This window comes from Schistocerca cancellata, chromosome 1, assembly GCF_023864275.1.
Source record: "Schistocerca cancellata isolate TAMUIC-IGC-003103 chromosome 1, iqSchCanc2.1, whole genome shotgun sequence".
NCBI classification, from domain to species: Eukaryota; Metazoa; Arthropoda; class Insecta; order Orthoptera; family Acrididae; genus Schistocerca; species Schistocerca cancellata.
This window is the reverse complement of record NC_064626.1, coordinates 302,722,446-302,741,842: the sequence shown is the minus strand read 5'-3', so window position 1 is coordinate 302,741,842 and position 19,397 is coordinate 302,722,446. Positions and strand designations below refer to the sequence as shown.

Sequence of the window (19,397 nt, the reverse complement as noted above, 5' to 3'; positions counted from 1 at the left end):
GGACAATAATGGGGGGGGGTCGTAAAGTTTCTAGTTTAACAAATAAAGAAGAACAGAAATTTCAGAATATCAATTTATTTTTCAACATAGTACCCGTGTACACTAATAAACTTGCTGGCACACTCGGATAACTCCTGCAAACCAATCAAATAAAAGGTCTTAATATTTCAGCCAAGCATTCACAACATCAATCACTGCATCTTCATTGTCAAATCGTTGTCCTTGATAATTTTTTGGGTTTGGGAAAAGAAAACTATCTGATGGAGCCAAATCTGGAGAATATGGCAGACGACATAACAATTAGAGCCCACAGTCGTGCAGAGTTTCCAGTGTTGTGAGGGTTTTCTGCGCTGTGCGTTGTCCTGATGCAAAAGAACTCCGCACACCAATTTTTCTGCACCTTCTTTTTCTTTCTCTTTTCTCTCAAATGGTGCAGGAGGGTGCAATAGTATAGTGCATTAATGGGTACACCCTTTTGCAAGTAATCCATCGTAATTACCTCTCTGTATCCCAGAAGACCAATGCCATTATCTTACCAACTGTTTTTTGGACTCAGAATTTTTTTGGGGTAGGACATGGAGGTGGTTTCCTTTCTTGTTTTGTTTCGGGATAAAAGTGGTGAACCCACATTTCGTCCATTGTCACATACCTTGCAACAAAGCCTACTTAATCCGCTTCAAGTTGACAGACGATTTCTTCACAACAATGCACATGCTCCTGTTTCTGATCTGCATTCAAGTCTTTTGGGACCCTTTGAGATGAAACTTTCTGCACCCTCAAAATGTCCACAACAGTGTCTTGTACACGCTCGTGGGGAGATTCCAAATGTGGTTTCAGTGTGCTGCAACATTGTTCGACGATCCTGCAAAATCTTACCGTGAATGGCAGTTGCTCTTTCATCAGTGGCAACGGTGACAGGCCTTTCACTCCTTGACGCATTTTCCACACTCATTCTTTCATGTTTGAAATTGGACACCCAGTTTTTCACTGTTGCATAAGACAGAGCACTGTCCTTAGGTGTATTCCACATGTCCTCCACATTTTCCTTGTGTGTCACTCCTTCAAATTAAGATATTCAATCACAGTATGGTTCTTGATTCTCTCGATAATTGCCATTTTGCTTACACCACGCATCCTAGTGATTCACACATGCATTAAAAATGGAATCTCTTCAATTCAGATTTACAGGTAAACAACACACATTTAGGTTCAATATAAATAACTATAAAAAATAAATTTTTATAACACTGGTCAAAGTTGAATTGCATGAATCTGAAAACATATTTGATAAATCAGAGTAAGGCCACATGCCAAAAATACATTTCTTCTGAATTCTCTTGCTCCATCTTACCACCGTAAATATAGAGCATTTTCAAACATACTTTAAAAATGGAAACTCTTCAGGTCAGATTTACAGGTAAGCAATGCACAAATAGGTTCAATATAAATAAATTAAAAAAATAAATTTCTAATACACTGGCCAAAGTGAATCATATAATTCTTAGATTAGATTAGATTAGATTTACTTTCATTCCAATTGATCCGTAGTGAGGAGGTCCTCCAGGATGTAGAACATGTCAGAAAAACAACAATACATGACAAATATTTACAACTAAAACAAATAAGCTAATGTACCATTCCACAGGTCCCAAGTGGAATGATCGTCATTTTTTAATGAACACTAAGATTCATTTTACAAATACTAATGCACTGAATTTAAAATAAAGTTTTTTATTTATTTATAAGGTAATAAACATGTAATACAACTACTGAAATACTTATTTACAATGAACACATTACTGCACTGAAATGGTGCAGAAGTTAGATTATACTTACACACAACCCCACACACACACACACACACACACACACGCAGACACACAAATTTTCAGTGAATACATTACTGCACTGAAATTGTGCAGAAGTTATGTTGTACTTATACACAAATCAGTTGGTTTTACTAAGAAATTCATCAATGGGGTAGAAGGAGTTGGCCACCAATAAATCCTTTAGGCTTCTCTTAAACTGAATTTCATTGGTTGTTAAGCTTTTTATGGCTGCTGGCAAGTTATTGAAAATGTGTGTTCCTGAATAATGCACACCTTTTTGTACAAGACTAAGTGACTTTAAATCCTTGTGAAGATTATTCTTATTTCTAGTATTGATTCCATGAATTGAGCTGTTGGTTTGAAAAAGTGATATATTTTTAATGACAAATTTCATTAAGGAATAAATATATTGGGAAGCTGTAGTTAGTATCCCTAGTTCCCTAAACAGGCTTCTGCAGGATGTTCTTGAGTTCACACCACATATAATTCTTACTGCACGTTTTTGTGCCCGGAAAACTTTAGCTTGGCTTGATGAATTACCCCAAAAAATAATAATTCTAGAAACATGTATCCTCAGTCAGGGAAGCCTCTTGGAATATTCAAGGTACTGACATGTATAAATAATACAATACCATTTAACAATTGAGCATTACATCAATATTAAAACTATTACATTAAAAACCCAGCTTCTTCTTCTTCTTCTTCTTGGTTGGCTCTACAGTCCTTGAATTACTTTGGCCTCCTGTATCACCTGCCTCCATTCTTCTGTCCATCGCCTTCCGTCTCCAATTTCTTATTCCCATCGCCTTTAGATCTTCTTCCATATCGTCCAGCCACCTTTTCCTGGGTCTACCTCTTCTCCTTCTCCCATCAGGTTTTGCCATGAAAACTTTCTTGACACTCGGAGTTTCTGGCATTCTCTGTACATGTCCTGCCCATCTTAGTCTTCCCTGCTTAATTTTAAAAACAATATCCGTCTGTCCAAAAAGAGTTTGTAGTTCTACATTTGTCCTTACTCTCCAGCCATCTTCCCGTCTCACTGCTCCAAAAATCCTTCTCAGTATCTTTCTTTCCCATCTCAATAACCAGTTCTCCTCCTTTAATGTCAATACCCAGCCTTCTGATCCATATATTACTATAGGTCTAAAATGGTCGTGTATATTTTGGCTTTTGTATTCCTACTAACATTCCTGGAATTACATTCATTCTGCAAGGCAAAATAGCAACAATTTCTACTGCTACTTTATTGTCCTCCGTTATTACAGAACCTAACTATTGAAATATTTTCACTCTTTCATAATCACTCCCCCATCACCATATACATTGTTTTTTTATGTTTACTTCTAAACCTACTTCTTTTGCTGCTTCCTCTAAGATATTGTAGTTCCCCTTTAGTGCCCTTACATTCCTTGCCATTAATGCTACGTCATCCGCATATGCTACCACTTTAACTTGCCGATTAAGTATTGTTCCTCTTGAGTTTATTGGCATTTACCACATCCCCTTTCTAAAACTAAATTAAATAGCATTGTAGAGATCATTTCTCCCTGTCGTAGCCCCCTCTGTACTTGGAATTCACCAGACAGTTCTTGCTCTGCTCTTTCTTTACACACTGTGCATTGTCATTTCTGTTAAATTGACCAGTTTTAGTGGGATTCGAAATTATTTCATGATCTGTATAATTTTCTTCCTGTGTAGGCTGTTGTACACTTGCTTAAAATCAATGTACAACTGATGTAGTTGCTTGTCATACTCATAGAACTTCTCTATCACTTGTCTTTATAAAAATATCTGATCCATCGTGGATCTGTTCCACCTAAATCCAGCCTGATAGTCCCCCAATACCCTTCCATCATCCCTTCAAGTCTGAAGGCTAAAATTTTACTGAATATCTTATATGTTACGTCTAAGAGAGTGATTCCATGATAATTGCTACATTCTGACTTGTCACCTTTTTTATGTAATGGGCAGATGTTCTGGTCCTTAGGCATTACCTCCTTTATCCATATTTTCTTTATCACTTCACAGACTGCCTCCTCCATTTTCTTTCCCCCATATTTTAATAATTTGGCCTCTATGCCGTCTTCTCCTGCTGCTTTATTATTTTTTAGGGTCTTGATAGCACACTTCATTTCCTCTAGCTCTGGTACTACTTCCTCTTCTCGATACCTTACATCTAACTCTGATTCCAATTCTGAGTCCTGTTCCCTTTCATTCTCAATCATGGTTCCTTCTACCAGGGGACACCGCCTTATCGTCGGCACCTTCAGTGCTGGGCGGGAAGGTTTGCGCGCTCTGATGAAGTCGAGAGCTGTGCCAGCGATAGCGTAGCTACTGGCACGGTCACTCATGCTGGATTGGTCTCGATGGAGGAGTCAAAGTGTGTCCTACAATGTAGGGCGGGGCTAGGGAAACCAACCTCCTAGGGGAGTAAACCCTAAAAAAATCCAGGTCCTCCAAGTCTGGGGTTGGGCATGAGGCTAACAACCCCACCCCAGAAAAAAGTGCTGTTGCGGATACTATACATATCCCTCGGAACAGAAAGGATTGGACCCGCCAAGAAAAATGGTTAAAGAGGAGGAACACGGATATTAGGATAGCCACCTGGAATATGAGGACACTCAAGAGGCCTGGCAAGCTACAAGAAATTGGGAATGAACTATATAAGTATCAAGTGAAAATAGTAGAAATAAAAGAAACCAGATGGAAAGGGCAAGGAATGATAGCGTTGGGATTAATGATGTATAGCGGTGGAGATACAGGCCAAGGCACTGGTTTCCTTCTATATAGGTGTATGAAGGCTAATGTAATTGGTTTTACGACAATAAGTGGCAGAATGTGTTCTGTAAGGATAAGGGCAAATTTTTTTAACATTACAGTAGTGAATGTCTACACCCCTAAGGAATAAGATTAAGAATAAGAATCTTTATTAGCCGTTCAGTATTTTCTTATACAATGGTCTTCGTCAATAAGTTCAATTACAGTATAAAGATGGTTATATTCTCATAACAATGTATATATAAATCGTATGAATGTTAGTTTAGTACAATAGCACACATTTGGAATTTTGTATATTGTTAATTTTACAATAAAAAGGAAAACATTATACAGATTTATATTCAGCAGGGAGTATTCATGTTTATGACACTGTCATTATCCTAAGCTATTGATACAAATTTAGGTCCTACTACAGGCAGAGGTACCTTTCTCTATGTTAAAACAGCAAATCTGCCATATTACAATCTTTAAATTCATCAACTGAGTAAAATGCGTTACCTTTGAGCCATTGACCCAATGTTGTCTTAAATTTACTTTTAGATACTGTTTGTACAATTTTAGGGAGCATATTAAACAGTTCTAGGCCTGCATATTTATAACTATTATGTATACTAACAAAGAGATAGAGGGGCTGGCCAGTACTTACCTCAGCTCAGTACAGCCGATAGATACACAAAAAACAGAACCGAAAATTTACGTTCCTACATGAACAACCATGCCTACATCCTTGCTACCCTCCCTGTTTTCCTTTCCCTGTTGCTTCATAACCTGGGTTGTGAGTAACTGAATCTACTTTCCCTTCTTCCCTTTCTTTCCCCTCTCTCCTCCCTGATCTTGAACATTTGTTCCGAAAGCTAGTAACGTAAATTTTCGGTTCTGTTTTTTGTGTATCTATCGGCTGTACTGAGCTGAGGTAAGTACTGGGCAGCCCCTCTCTCTTCGTTAATATTTGTTTCACATCTTTATATGAGATTTTCCATTAATCATTTAACTATTATGTATCTTAGACAGTCTAGAATATGACAGATCAATTGTGTGGTTTTGTCTTGTATTGTGGGTGTGGACAGATGACCTAAGGGGATATTGAGCTAAGTTATCTTTTACGTGTAGTAAGCAATAATAGATGTACAAACAAGGAGCTGTCATGATGTTAAGTTTTTTGAAATGTTCCCTGCATGTATCCCTAGGAGATAAACCCACTATACATCGAAGAGCTTTTTTTGCCATCTGAAAATTGATATTGAATTGGGAGAATTTCCCCAGAGCAGAATACCATATGAAAGATGGGGGTGGATATAAGCAAAATATGAATGCAGCAGTAAGTTTTGGCTGACATTACTCCTAAGCTTATAAAATAGGGACATAGCACGTGCAAGTTTAGAACAGATGTATGTGATATGTTTATCCCAGCTAAGTTTCTGGTCAATCATCATTCCTAGCAGTTTAATGGACTTATTTTCTTTGTTTGATACCTTCAGATTAAAGAATATTTCCTCAGTTTTTGTTTCATTTATGAACAGGGAGTTTGCAGTAAACCAATGAACCGATTTTTCAAATATTATATTATTTTTTTCTTGTACAGATTCAAGAGTCTGTCCTGAATTGATAAAAGTTGTATCGTCTGCATAGAGGACTGTTTTACAGGGTAAATACTGTGGCATATCATTAACACACACTACAAACAGGAAGGATCCAAGTATGGAGCCCTGTGGCACACCTCTTTTTGTTTGTGGGTTTGACAGCTGCCCATTTACACTAACAAATTGTACTCTGTTGCTTAAGTAGGATTCTAATAATTTCAGGGTGTCCTCTTCCATGCCGTAGTGCCTTAATTTCATGATCAAAGTACTATGAGATACAGTGTCAAATGCTTTACTCAGGTCTAGGAGAGTAGCACAGGAGATTAATTTATTTTCAAAGCCATCATATATATCATTAACAATATTTTCAACTGCTTTAACTGTGGATAGTTTACACCTGAATCCATACTGTGAGTTACTTAACAAGTTATTCCTCTCAAAATAGTGATTCATTTGTTGGTGAACACAGTCTTAGATTATTTTAGATATTATTGGGATTAATGAGATAGGGTGATATTTACTTGGATTTGATTTATCTCCTTTCTTAAATATGGGAATAGTTACTGCCATTTTCAAACAGTCGGGGAAAATCCCTTGCTGTAATATACGGTTAATGAGAGTGGTTACAGGGGGCAGAAGATCACTTGATATATTCTTTATGACAAAGTTTGACAGACCATAGAAGTCCTCTGCTCTGGAACTACTTAGTTTGCCTATTGCTTTGCTAACATCATTTTCAGTTACTGTTGCCCAGCAGAATTTATGGACTACATACTTATTTGAACCTAAAAGAGTCCGCCGCTCGTGGTCGTGCGGTAGCGTTCTCGCTTCCCACGCCCGGGTTCCCGGGTTCGATTCCCGGCGGGGTTAGGGATTTTCTCTGCCTCGTGATGACTGGGTGTTGTGTGCTGTCCTTAGGTTAGTTAGGTTTAAGTAGTTCTAAGTTCTAGGGGACTGATGACCATAGCTGTTAAGTCGCATAGTGCTCAGAGCCAACCTAAAAGAGTTTTAGCATCAAGCATAGCGTTGAGGGGAGACAAATCTTGTTGTAAACTGAAGTTAACAAAGTGTGAGTTTAAGATATCTGGGGCTATAGGTATAGCTAGTTGAGTTGTTGGTCTATTTATTTCACTTTTAATTACTTCCCAGGCAGCTTTACAGCTGTTTCTGGATTTCAGAATATAGTTATCGTTCACCCTACATTTTGCCAAACTTATTTCAGATCTATAAATTTTTCTTATTCTAATGTACATCTCTTTGTGCTCGTTGCTGTTATGAGATGTGTCCTGAAACATAAGAAGCATAATCCTGATGCTGTTGAGGTATGGTGTAAACCAATTATTTAGTCACTGTGGTTTATGAGCTTGGTTATTACTCTGTCTTTTTACTAATGTGGGACAACACTCATCAAATATTCTTGCAATTTCCTCTATAAATCATTTGCTTGTGTTATTCACACACATATCTTTGTATAAGACGTCATTCCAGTTAACTGACCTTAATCTAGCTCTAAACTCTATTATGTTGCATTCATTCATAGGTCTAACAGTTTTGTGTTGTTCATCTGGAATGCTGACTGGAACTGTAATCCATAGGCCATCATGGTCAGCTAGGCCTAACTTGACTACTCCAATTTCAACATTATTTTCATGGATATTACTTATTATATTGTCTAAGCATGCATTATATCTTGTAGGCTTATCATTTAGACAATAGCAATCAAAAGCTCTTAGGCTATCCAAGAATTCCAATATGATATGACTCTGTACCCTGATATCCATATTAATATCACCAAAAATTAAGATTCTTTGGTATTTATATTTAGGTTTAGTTAGTAAGACTACCATATTTACTCGAATCCAAGCCGCACTTTTTTTCCGGTTTTTGTAATCCAAAAAGCCGCCTGCGGCTTAGAATAGAGTGCAAAGCAAGTGGAAGTTCTGAAAAATGTTGGTATGTGCCGCCACAACTAACTTCTGCCGTCGAATATATGTAGCGCTACACAGGCATGCTTTGTAGGCACAAAGATAAATACTGGCGCCAAAACCTCCGCGTCAGTAAAAAAAAAAAAAAATAAAAAAATAAAAAATAAGGTGGAAGACGAGCTTTTTTTCCTCCGCCTCGAGTTTCGACCACTGCATTTTCATACATTATCCAACGAAGTAAATACAAATTCTGTATTGTTCATCTTCGAATGTAGCAGAATTTCAATGTACTACGAAAATCCGACATGCAAGACTGTTTGGGATGTTTGTCAATATGGCCAGCTCTACTTTCTGAATTTTTTCCTACCTGTGAGAAGAGATGGTTGCTAATAGGAACCTGATGAAATGTGAATCACATGCAGTATTCTCTTCACCATAAGAATAATACGAATATCAACATTTTGTCATGTATTCTTTCATGTTTGCTGCTATCTCATTTAAATCCTGCCTGCCTAATAAACTACGAAACTAGGGTGAGACAACAGCAAACGCGGAAGAATATACGTATCGTGTCATGTTTATATTCGTATTATTCTTATGCCTAATAGTGATACAGTCAGAAATGAAGCACGGCAACTGACTAGATTTTTAATTCTAAGATGACTCTAATTTCTGTGCAGAATTTGATGTACTAAAGAAGCGGCCGCAAAGGTTTTCAAACGGAGAAACATTTTCGCCTAACTCTCGTTCAGAACATGTTCTATCATACGCAGTCTATTATTTGGTTCTTGTTGATCATTATCAAAGAAAGCAGCAGTGTAAGTAACAACAAATAGCAGTCTCTTGCCATTGTTTCGCTAATGAGACGATTACTCTCTCTCTTTTTTTTTAATTGTAAGCGGCGGTAGCGCGCACAAAAGCAAGCCATGCCGCGAGCGGCGACAGGCCGTAAACACGCACTATCAGAATGCGACAAACAATGCGTGACACAGTACAGTAATGCATTTTCAGCTTAGAGTGACGCAAACACCTATGACAAAGAAAACAGCACTTATCAGATCAAAGCAAAATAAGCAATCAATTCAAACCAGACGAAGCATGTGAAAAAGGAATGGTACCCGTATAAATACGGACGGAGCGCCTGACACATAGCAATGGCTACCTGGTAAAGCTTAACTGTTAAGGTTACGACTCGAACCAAACTACTGTAGCTGTATCATCATTCATTCGACCTAAATTGCGTCTCATATTACAATGGACCAACTTTGTTCCGATTTGGAGGTGCGGCCTAAAACTTTACTCTCCCCTTGAATTTCGAGTCTCAAATTTCCGGTGCGGCTTAGATTTGGGAATTTTTTTTTCCTTTATTTCGAGTCTCATTTTTCAGGTGCGGCTTAGATTAGAGTGCGGCTTAGATTCGAGTAAATACGGTAACAGTTTTTTTAAATGTACGATAAATTCATATTCACTGGAAGATGGTGTGCGATATACAGATGCAACAATAATATTACGTTTAGGTATATGTACAACTGCAACCTCAAAGGTGTTGTCTATACACAGGTCTGTGACATCAATAGTAAAGTATTGTAGATTTAGTCCATTCTTAATATATATTGCAACACCCCCATGTCCAATTGTTGATCTGCAGTAACTACTAGCTAAGGAGTAACCAAATGGAATATTGAGGTCAATTTCTGATGAATATACCCAGTGCTCATTTACACTAAATATACCACAGTTGGAAGTTTCTAACCAGTACTGCAATTCTTCCAACTTCTTTCTTATAGACTGTATATTAATATGTAAGAACAGAAGGCTTCATTTCTCTTGCGTACTACCGTTGAGCATTCCTCATCAAACCAGATGAAGATGCAAAGGATATATTTTGTGCCAAATTGGAAGAAGAAATTGGTAAAATTCAAAGGCACAATGTGAAAATTATACTTGGAGAAAGTATAGGGAAAGAAGACGTATATAGAAGTATAATAGGAAAGGAAAGCCTACACAATGACATTAATGATAATGGGCTCAGACTGGCAGACTTCACCAGTGGGAAGAACATGATAATTAAAAGCACCTATAACCCAAGGAAAGATAGTAAGAAATGTACATGGGTATCACCAGATGGAAACACAAGAAACCAAATAGATCACATACTCATAGACAAAAGGCATGCATCAGATATTATGGAAGTTAGCAGCTGCAGAGGGGCAGATGGAGACACAGACCACTACTTAGTACAAATTAGATATAGGCAGAAGATAGATTTGGTAAGAAACCAAAGGAATAAGATAAGAATGAAACACAATATACAAAGACTCCAAACAAAGGAAACACAGGAAGAATATAGGAAGAAACTAGAAGAGTTATTGGAAGCAGGAAGAAACAAAGTGAATGAAGATAATGTGGAAACTAAATGGGAGTCATTGAAAACTGCCATCAGCGTAGCTGCAGAAGAGATACTGGGCAGAGAACAACGCAAAAGGGTGGTTAAGTGGTTTGACAGGGAATGCTCAATGGTAGTACGCAAGAGAAATGAAGCGAGACAGATAATGAATGAGATTTTCACTCTGCAGCGGAGTGTGTGCTGATATGAAACTTGCTGGCAGATTAAAACTGTATGCTGGACCGAGACTCAAACTCGGGACCTTTGCCTTTTGCGGGCAAGTGCTCTACCACCTGAGCTACCTGGCACACAGTTTTAATCTGCCAGAAAGTTTCATATCAGCGCACACTCTGCTGCAGAGTGAAAATCTCATTCTGGAAACATCCCCCAGGCTGTGGCTAAGCCATGTCTCCGCAATATCCTTTCTTTCAGGAGTGCTAGTTCTGCAAGGTTCACAGGAAAGCTTCTGTGAAGTTTGGAAGGTAGGAGACAAGGTACTGGCAGAAGTAAAGCTGTGAGGACAGGGCGTGAGTCATGCTTGGGTAGCTCAGATGGTAGAGCACTTGCCCGCAAAAGGCAAAGGTCCCGAGTTCGAGTCTCGGCCCGGCACACAGTTTTAATCTGCCAGCAAGTTTCAAGACAGATAATGTTGCACAGGAACAAGAGGTTAGTGGCAGAATAATATAGAGAAAAGAGGAAAAGAGCGGATAAGCTTTGTAGGGTAAAGAAAAGGCAGCATGAAAGGAGGAGGATAGAGCAGCTGGACGAAATGGGAGACAATAAAGAAATCAGAAGGTTCTATGAAAGAACAAGAGATTTGAAGAATGGTTTCCAACCTCGAACAGTTTTCTATAAGGATAAGGATGGAAATCTAATTGGAGATAAAAGCAAAGGTCTAGAAATGTGGCAAAAGTATTTCACAGAACTGCTTGACAGGAAAGAAGGGGATAAAAGCCCAACTTCAGACAGGGAAACCATTGTAGGGGCATGTACGGCAGGCTGGGTCTGAATAAGGTGGTTTAGAAGAACAGACACTACTGGATAAATTATGCCCAGTTACTAAAAGATAAAAACTCAACTTATGAGGAATGCATCAGCAAGCCAGGAATTACAACCAAAGACTCAACTAAGAGGTGACCGAAAAACCACCTGGCGACTAGACAGACAGATTGTGCCAGTAGGCAAAGATGTAAATAGATAGAATTGAGCCAACATGGCTCACCTGCTGCCTTCACAATTTCAAAGACAATTTTCCAGTCAACATTGTCAAGAGTTGTGTGTGTGTGTGTGTGTGTGTGTGTGTGTGTGTGTGTGTGTGTGTTTTGACTTCATGTCTATCTGACCTACAATAATGCTTGCACTGTGCTGTTAATAGTAGCTTACCCATATTCTTATTGTCTAATTCATTATTAGACTTACTCCCACATTACCCCTATTTGATTTTGTATTTACTACCATGTTGTCACCTGACCAGAAGGCCTGTTTCTGCCACAAAACTTCACTAATTCCCATTGTATCTAACTTCAACCTTTTTTTTCCCTTTCTACATTTTGTAACCTAACTGCCCAATTAAGGGATCTAACATTACACATTCCTATCCTTAGAATGCCAGTTTCATTTCTTCTGGTAGCAACAACCCCCTTAGTAGACCCTGTCTGGAGATCCAAATGCTGAATTATTTTTCCTAAGAGGATGCAAAACATTTAACCACAGAGTAGAGCTGCCTTGGGAAAAATTACGGCTGTAGTTTCCCCTTGCTATCAGCCATTCGCAGCACCAGCACAGTGAGGCTACATTGTTTGATGTTACAAGGCCACATCTATAAATCATCCAGACTGAAAAGGTTGCCCCCTCCTCAGGAACAATGTTTGTCTGCCCTCTCAACAGTTTCCCCTGCAATGTGGTTGCACATATGGTACAGGTATCTGTATCTTTGAGGCGCACAAGCCATCCCACCACTGTAACATCCATGGTCCACAAAATATAACAAATGCTTTAAGCTTTATCAAGTAGATCATTAAACGATATATATGGGACTTAAATGTTGGTTGTTATCTCGTCAGTCAGTACATATTTGATTAGTTAAGAGAGATATATTGAATGTATGCAAAGAAGGGTGGCACAAGTGGGTTGTTTGACTCGTGGGAAAGACTTATGGAAAGGTTGAAAAACATTAATTGGCAGGTTCTGGAAAATAAGCACAAATTATCACATGAAAGCCTATGTAAAAAAAAAACCACCACCATGAAAAACCCGTATTAATTGAAAAAAGTGGATATATTCTTCACTCAACTTTGTATCACTTCCTTTGGGACCATGCAGACAGAATTAGGTTAATCACACACACACACTCACACTCACTGTTAAGCAGTCATTAGTCCTGCAATCTGTATGTGACAGGAACAAGAGGAAAGGTTACATATTGTATCACGCTATAGACCCTCTGCCATTCCCTACAGTGATTTGCCGAGTACTTATGTAGAAGTCTACCAGCAATGACGAAATATGATTCTTTTTTCCATAGTGGATGATGAAACACTGTGACTCTATTATAAATTAATTTTGAAAGAATTCTAGTAACCAGTACGTTTATGTCCTCAAACTTATTTCATTGTCCTTCCTGGTTTTAGGTGTCTTCAGACTTGCCTATGAAAGGTGCACATGTAGATTATTACATAAAACAAATAGTAGATCAAATATGTGTTCTTGACATTTGCATCTTCTTCTTCTTTTCCTTTTGTGCGACTACTGAAATATAAGCACAGATAATTATAAACAGAGTTTGCTTGTCAGATTATAGTACAACACACACCTGATTGGAACCGGAAGTTACAGTTAGTTTTGTTTTATGTAGATAGCATTTGTATTTACGCATTAAGTATATGATACTGCATAGTGTTAATTTCTCTTATATCATAAGCTACATACATATTACATACTCCATTTAAGAAGGCTATGGTAAACACTAATCTTTAACAGATATTTTGATGTTATATGTACAGATACTGAAAGCAAGTATAACACAAGTTTATGAAAATCTTGTTCTAGCATGTGTATTTGACTGGTGTACATCTGTCATTTTTCCTGTGACTGTAAAACAGTGTGAAAGTTCTGAATGAAGTTTTTGTTTGCTAACAGAGTGTCTTCATTCAGTTAACAGTTGTTGGATGATTGAATGTGTGTGTGTGTGGTTTCAAAGTTCTTTTCAATATCTATGACAGCACGTTCACTCTCATCAGCTGTGTGGCAAGCGGCTGTGTGCTTCATCATTGCGCAACCTACATCAGGTAATTCTGCCTATTTGCCCTATAGTGTGGCAGGAACAAGAATTATACTTAAGCTTGTAAATTCCTGATTATTATGTATTTGGTAGTCTTTGTTAACAGTTGTATACAACTGTTCTGTAGTTTGTCAGGGTGTATATGACCCGGGAGATCTGGGAATTTTTTCATTCGAGAGAAAACTGGGAAAAACCAGAGATTTTTTTAGAATTCTGGGAATTTTTCTTTGTTTTAGTTTTCAGTTAAATTTTTGTGATTTTGACTGGTAAGAACCAATACTCTAACAAAGAATATTACTGTATCCCACTTCTGCAGAATAATGCTGCAGCGACAAAACATGAATGACAGAAGAAAAAAAAAAAGAAAATAAAACTTAAGTCTCAAAGGAAATACGCCGTATACAAAAATAAAACACAGTGCTCATACAAGCGTCTGCCAACAGCAAAGTGTGTCAAAGGCTTTAGGAAGACTATACAATGCTTCCTAACAACAAATTGCCTCCGATTATTGTGACGTGACAGCTGTTTATATTAGATTAGGTTGAGCAGTTGCGGGTGGGCTCTTGAGCATTTGCAGTTGAGTCACGTATGACTAGGACCTTCTCCTGCTTCTGGCTACAGATGTGTGGCTGGGCACCACTATCTAGTATTGCCCCGGTTCGGAAATATCGCAGATCCGGGGCTGATCCAAAGAGCAGTCTGAGTTGTAATGAGGAGGTGGGTGGTCTCCACGTGACCTGTGTTTACGTTTAGTGAATTTGCTGTTTCTTCTTAATTTATTGCTCTCACATTAAATGAAAACAAAACGGATTTCTCTGGCCAGGAGCTATCAAATTAATTAAAATACATTCACATAATTACGGAAGGCTAAAATATGTTATTAGTTTCAGGTTTTATTTCCACCTTTCTGACAGTCAAGCATTAATCGTCTTGCAGAACAATGAAGTTATTTTTGTCGGTTTGCTAAAGAGATTTGGCTTTTATTTATCTTTTGGGCTGAGGCAGTCAATTTATTTGAAACAAAGTGTTTAATTGCACACTGCTGGCTAGTTTCAACTGTTCGCTGCATTTCAAGGGCACGTTTTACATCTTCTAGCTTGTATGGCATTATGCCATAATAAAGAACCAAACATGAGATAATACAGTACTGGTACTCAAGAAAATGTACACCCAATTCTGGATATACAAATGAGCGCTTTAAGCCGAATTATGCATTTTAGTATGGTTCATCAAATTCCGATGCTCTTGAAGTATCCTCTCATGTCTTGTTTCTTTTATGACATAATGCAAGATCTTTTAATGTTCTACACGTACGAACATGCGGGCTTCCTGCATCATCGTAGCTGCGTAAGCACGGTGACGCCTGTTACCTGGTGCTCTCTGGCAACTGCTGAAACGACCCTATTTCTAACAGGTCACGGGAAAATATTGCGAATGATGGTTTGAAAAGGGTCACTTTCAAAGTAAATTTCCTTTTACGCAAGATGAACTATGTGCGAGAATGTACGATGAATTTCTTAAATCACAGAGCATTTGTTTCTTAAAAAATCAACTCTTTGAGGATGACCATCTAGAAGAATTTCAAGCCCAGAAGATCAGACATTTACGTCACTATTAAAAATTTTAGTGGCACATTCATGTAATGTATCTTAAAGTGTAACACGCGCAAAAAAGATCAACATTGTATGTGGAAGCTTAGCTTCTCTTGCAGCGTATTAATCTTAGAGACCAATATTATAAGTGAAAGCTTTGTTTTTCTTGTAGCAACACTATGTATATTAATTTAAACCATTAACTTTTCTTATTTGTGTGTTCGCGCTTCTTAAGAGTGATCTTTCTATTGGCTGACTACATTGTGTGCCCTATGCTGTCATGAGCTGGTGAGATCACGTAACATGAGCTATGACTGGCTTACAAAAGCGCATCACAATCTCGATTTCTATGCTTCGTAAAGTAACATGCAGTGTTTAGTGGAATTCGAATTTATACCTTCGAAACCGAAAATAATCAGCGCACATGCTGTTGCACATCAAAGATCTTTCCAAGACGTGTTTTCCCCCCCTTCAGTTTAGTTTTCTAAAGTGCTCGGAAATTCTATGTCGGTGTATAAGACCATAAACATTCAAAGGTTGATAGGTTTTACAGTGCCGAGGAAAAGTATACTGTCACTTAACACGGAAAAACAGTATTTTCACACTGGAGAAAGTGTATTTTCATCCGGGAAAAATCCGGGGATTTTTTTTGCCTTGTCCATGTATACACCCTGTTTGTTGTTGGTAATAAGATATATTTGCAGTTTCATATGGTAAGTTCCTGTGTGTGTGTGTGTGTGTGTGTGTGTGTGTGTGTGTCAAAGATGCATTGTACTTACAGGTCAAAAAAGTTACTTAAGAAAAGAAAAAAAGAAACTGGATGTAAGAACAAATATTAGACATACTGTTTGTTTTACGTGACAATTGTAAGTGTGCACCTTCTACAGATTGGTGTGAAAACCTCCAAAACAAAGGGCAATAAAATAAATTTAATAACATAAATATTGTGGGAGGAATTACAGTAACCAATGACTAGAGACAAAATAACTTACAGTAGTAGTACTGTCATTACCAGCTTGTTTTTAGAACCGTCTTTGTGTAATGTAATCCATAATCATTCTTGTCACACAACAGTTAAGTTGTGGTTTAACAGAATCCTACATAATTGCTGTAAATATTATAAAAAATTTACAAGGAGGATGAGGGAAAAAGTCTATTAAAATGAAATTAAAATCTTATCTAACTAATAATTTTGCTTCAAAATAATATTCATTATTGTACTACTCACTCAGCACTTGTTGCTATTTCAATTCTTCAACTGAAAAGCACACTTGTACAATTCAGATATTGGACAATTAGCTTTCTTTTTCACTGAAATGCAAGGAATGAAAATAAGTGCTAGAGAACCATACTGTAAATATGATTGACTTCTTTTTTACTTGTTGGCAAGCAAAAAATATATGGTGCAAGTTTATTATTGTATTGTGAGGCTGTGTTTAAAAATAAGTTTATTGTGAGATTCATTTAATGAGTACTTTTAGTTACAATGGGTTGTTCCTTAGTTTGTACATAATGTTTGCCAAGAACAGTACTCTATGTAAGTGTAGCGCGCACAACTTATTTTACTGCTTAAAAATCATTAAAAATAATCTCATCAATACAATTATTTTTTCCAGTGGAAGAAAGCTGGCTTGGCACTGCTGTTTGTTATCCTTCAATCCCTTGCCATGACGTGGTATTCTATCTCATACATACCATATGCTCGAGATGCAGTTAAGAAAACTGTCTCTGCTTGTATTGCATAATGGATGCAAAGGAAAAAGCACATTTTTCATGTGCTGTGTTGATATTCTGGTAACATTGGAGGCAGCAACTCAGATCATCTGTACAAGTTAATTTATATTTCTCTGTATATGCAAGAGATGTTGTATGTGAACATGAGTGTTCCGTGCTGTCCTTCCAGGATGTGACCTGTAGCTTTTATTACTGATGTACTATGTTACTATCTATTCTTGTAAATATCTTGATGTTTGTGGTTATAAATGTATTTCAAGGCTGACTGTGTGTTAAAGATTATAAATTTAACTCCAGAAATTATTTTTGTACAAATGTTGATGTAATCTTTAAATAATGTTTCAGGGCACATCCTACATTGTACTCAGTTACTGTTTTCAAAGAATTGTTTACTGCACTTTCTTCATTTTCAGCTGACATTAGTAGTCAGAGAAAATTGAATTTGATTGTTCACTGAATGAAAGAACTAATTATGTAAAATTTGCTGTACGAAAAGGAAGCAGAAACAGCTTCTACTTTTCTTGTTTTGTGAAAGGTGAAGCATGGATAGAAAATTACACTGTACAGAATTGCCATATTGGCCTCTCAAATAAACTGATGAAAACTTATCAGGTAACTAAGAAACTCACAAGAATTATGTCAAGAATAAGAATATCTTTGCCAAGTGTTGCATTAAAAAAAAGTAAAAAGAAGTGATTAGTTAGATGCTATTTATGTTAAAGTAAAATTTCATCAGTTGCGCATTTCATGACTGTTGCTAATTGTATGTACCGTTTCTATGAAAAAGAGATAATGTTGTATTGGCATGTTTTAGCATGTCTGTGTGCCAGTTTAGCTAATTCCTTCTGTACAGTAAAGGCATTAACTTCTCTTAGGATTTTCCATTTGCTGATGTTTGCAGCCAGTATTGGTACAATTGTCATTAACTAAGCAGTGTTGGTCATACCATGTCACCACAATTGAAAATGTGTGTTGGTACTGGTTTTTGGTACAATTTGATATCAAATATAAAAATCCAATGTACTGTATAGGACTGTTGTTTAATTATGTTTCTACTAGCTGAAGAATTTAAATAGTGCATCCATGTGGCAACCAGTCATTGTCTCAGAGCAGTGTAAAGGTATAATTTGAAGCTCTGACATTTTTGATAGCTCATTTATCTGACAAAGATAAAAGAAAAGATAACCACTCACTATACAACGGAAGTGTTAAGTAGTAATTGGGTTTACAAATGGATTTTTTCCATTCGTGAGAGTGATCCCATAGGTGCCACAAAACTTTTGTGTATGCTGAAGTACAGCAGACAAATCATTTTAAATTTTTCTTCTACACAGTGCATAGTTGTCTATTATCCTAGTATTGTTATACTCAGCCAGTCAAATTGACAGATTTTTTTCCATCTGTGTGAACAAATGTTTCTTCAGACTAACTTCTTGTTTTGCTTCTCAAAATATCATGCCACACGGTATGCAACAAAATAAGGTCCTGTTTTCACCATTTTTGTAGTTCACAATTGTTTCATATGAAGCTATACACACATTCATGATTCTTCTAGAGTAAATAGCAAGTAACATTTTTCCTTTGCGTATATTTGAGATATTCTTCATCGGCATTGCTGAAATGTTCGACAAAGAGTATATGTAAAAAGATATTACAGTGTTGTGCACTTTCCTCCATAATAGTGTCTCGTGGAGTGGACACTGAAGTGCAAATTTACTGTGGGAAGTGAGAGTGGTACAAAGCAATGACATTCGTAGATGAAGCATTGAAATTTTTACTTTGCTCAAATTCTGATTGCATTTCATTTTCTGAAAGTGAAATGTAATTCACTCTGTAAGTCAATTACATATGCTGTGAATTTTATATTTATATATTTAATCTGATACAAACTCTCATTATTTTAAAAAAAGTATGTAGACAGTATTCAAAATTTTTATGTAATGATTAGGAAAGTTAAATCTGCTGACATTCTTAACATGAGAAAATGTATTCCCATATGAAATGCTGGAAAAAAAATTCAGTTCCACAAAATTACCTATGTGCCAAAACTTAATGTTCTTTATTTCAGTTTCACTCTGCTCCCTCAAATATTTGAAGTGGGAAAAAAATACACATACCAGTTTAATTCTAAAAGGAATTATCATTATACTGCTGAAGTCCAAAAAATTAATAAAAGTGTGAGAAAAGAACAAATCGTTGTTTTTATATGTTACTTATGATAAAATAGAACAGTTTACTCACTAAAATAGAACATTTATGCTTAACAATTTAATTTATTGACTGACATAAAATT

At 37.0% G+C, this 19,397-nt stretch overlaps 2 protein-coding genes across 4 annotated transcripts in view; one reads left to right on the top strand and one right to left on the bottom strand.

Annotated features, from left to right (window-relative positions):
• LOC126172461 (vesicle transport protein SFT2B) overlaps positions 1-18,250 on the top strand; it is a 79,493-nt gene extending 61,243 nt beyond the window's left edge. The window contains exon 4 of the mRNA XM_049920885.1: positions 16,987-18,250. Within this exon, the coding sequence (XP_049776842.1) occupies positions 16,987-17,115 (129 nt within the window). The 3' untranslated portion in view covers positions 17,116-18,250. The remainder of the gene's footprint in view (positions 1-16,986) is intronic.
• The window catches only part of LOC126172355 (citramalyl-CoA lyase, mitochondrial-like), a 224,401-nt gene that overhangs the window by 6,678 nt on the left and 198,326 nt on the right, over positions 1-19,397 (bottom strand). Inside the window, exon 9 of one of the 3 annotated variants that reach the window (XM_049920875.1) lies at positions 168-1,135. The exons of 1 other annotated variant lie outside the window; for it this stretch is intronic. The gene's annotated coding sequence lies outside the window, so the exon portion shown is untranslated. Of the gene's footprint in view, positions 1-167; positions 1,136-13,223; positions 13,247-19,397 lie in introns of those variants that run through there. One more of the 3 variants, XM_049920876.1, reaches the window with a different exon arrangement.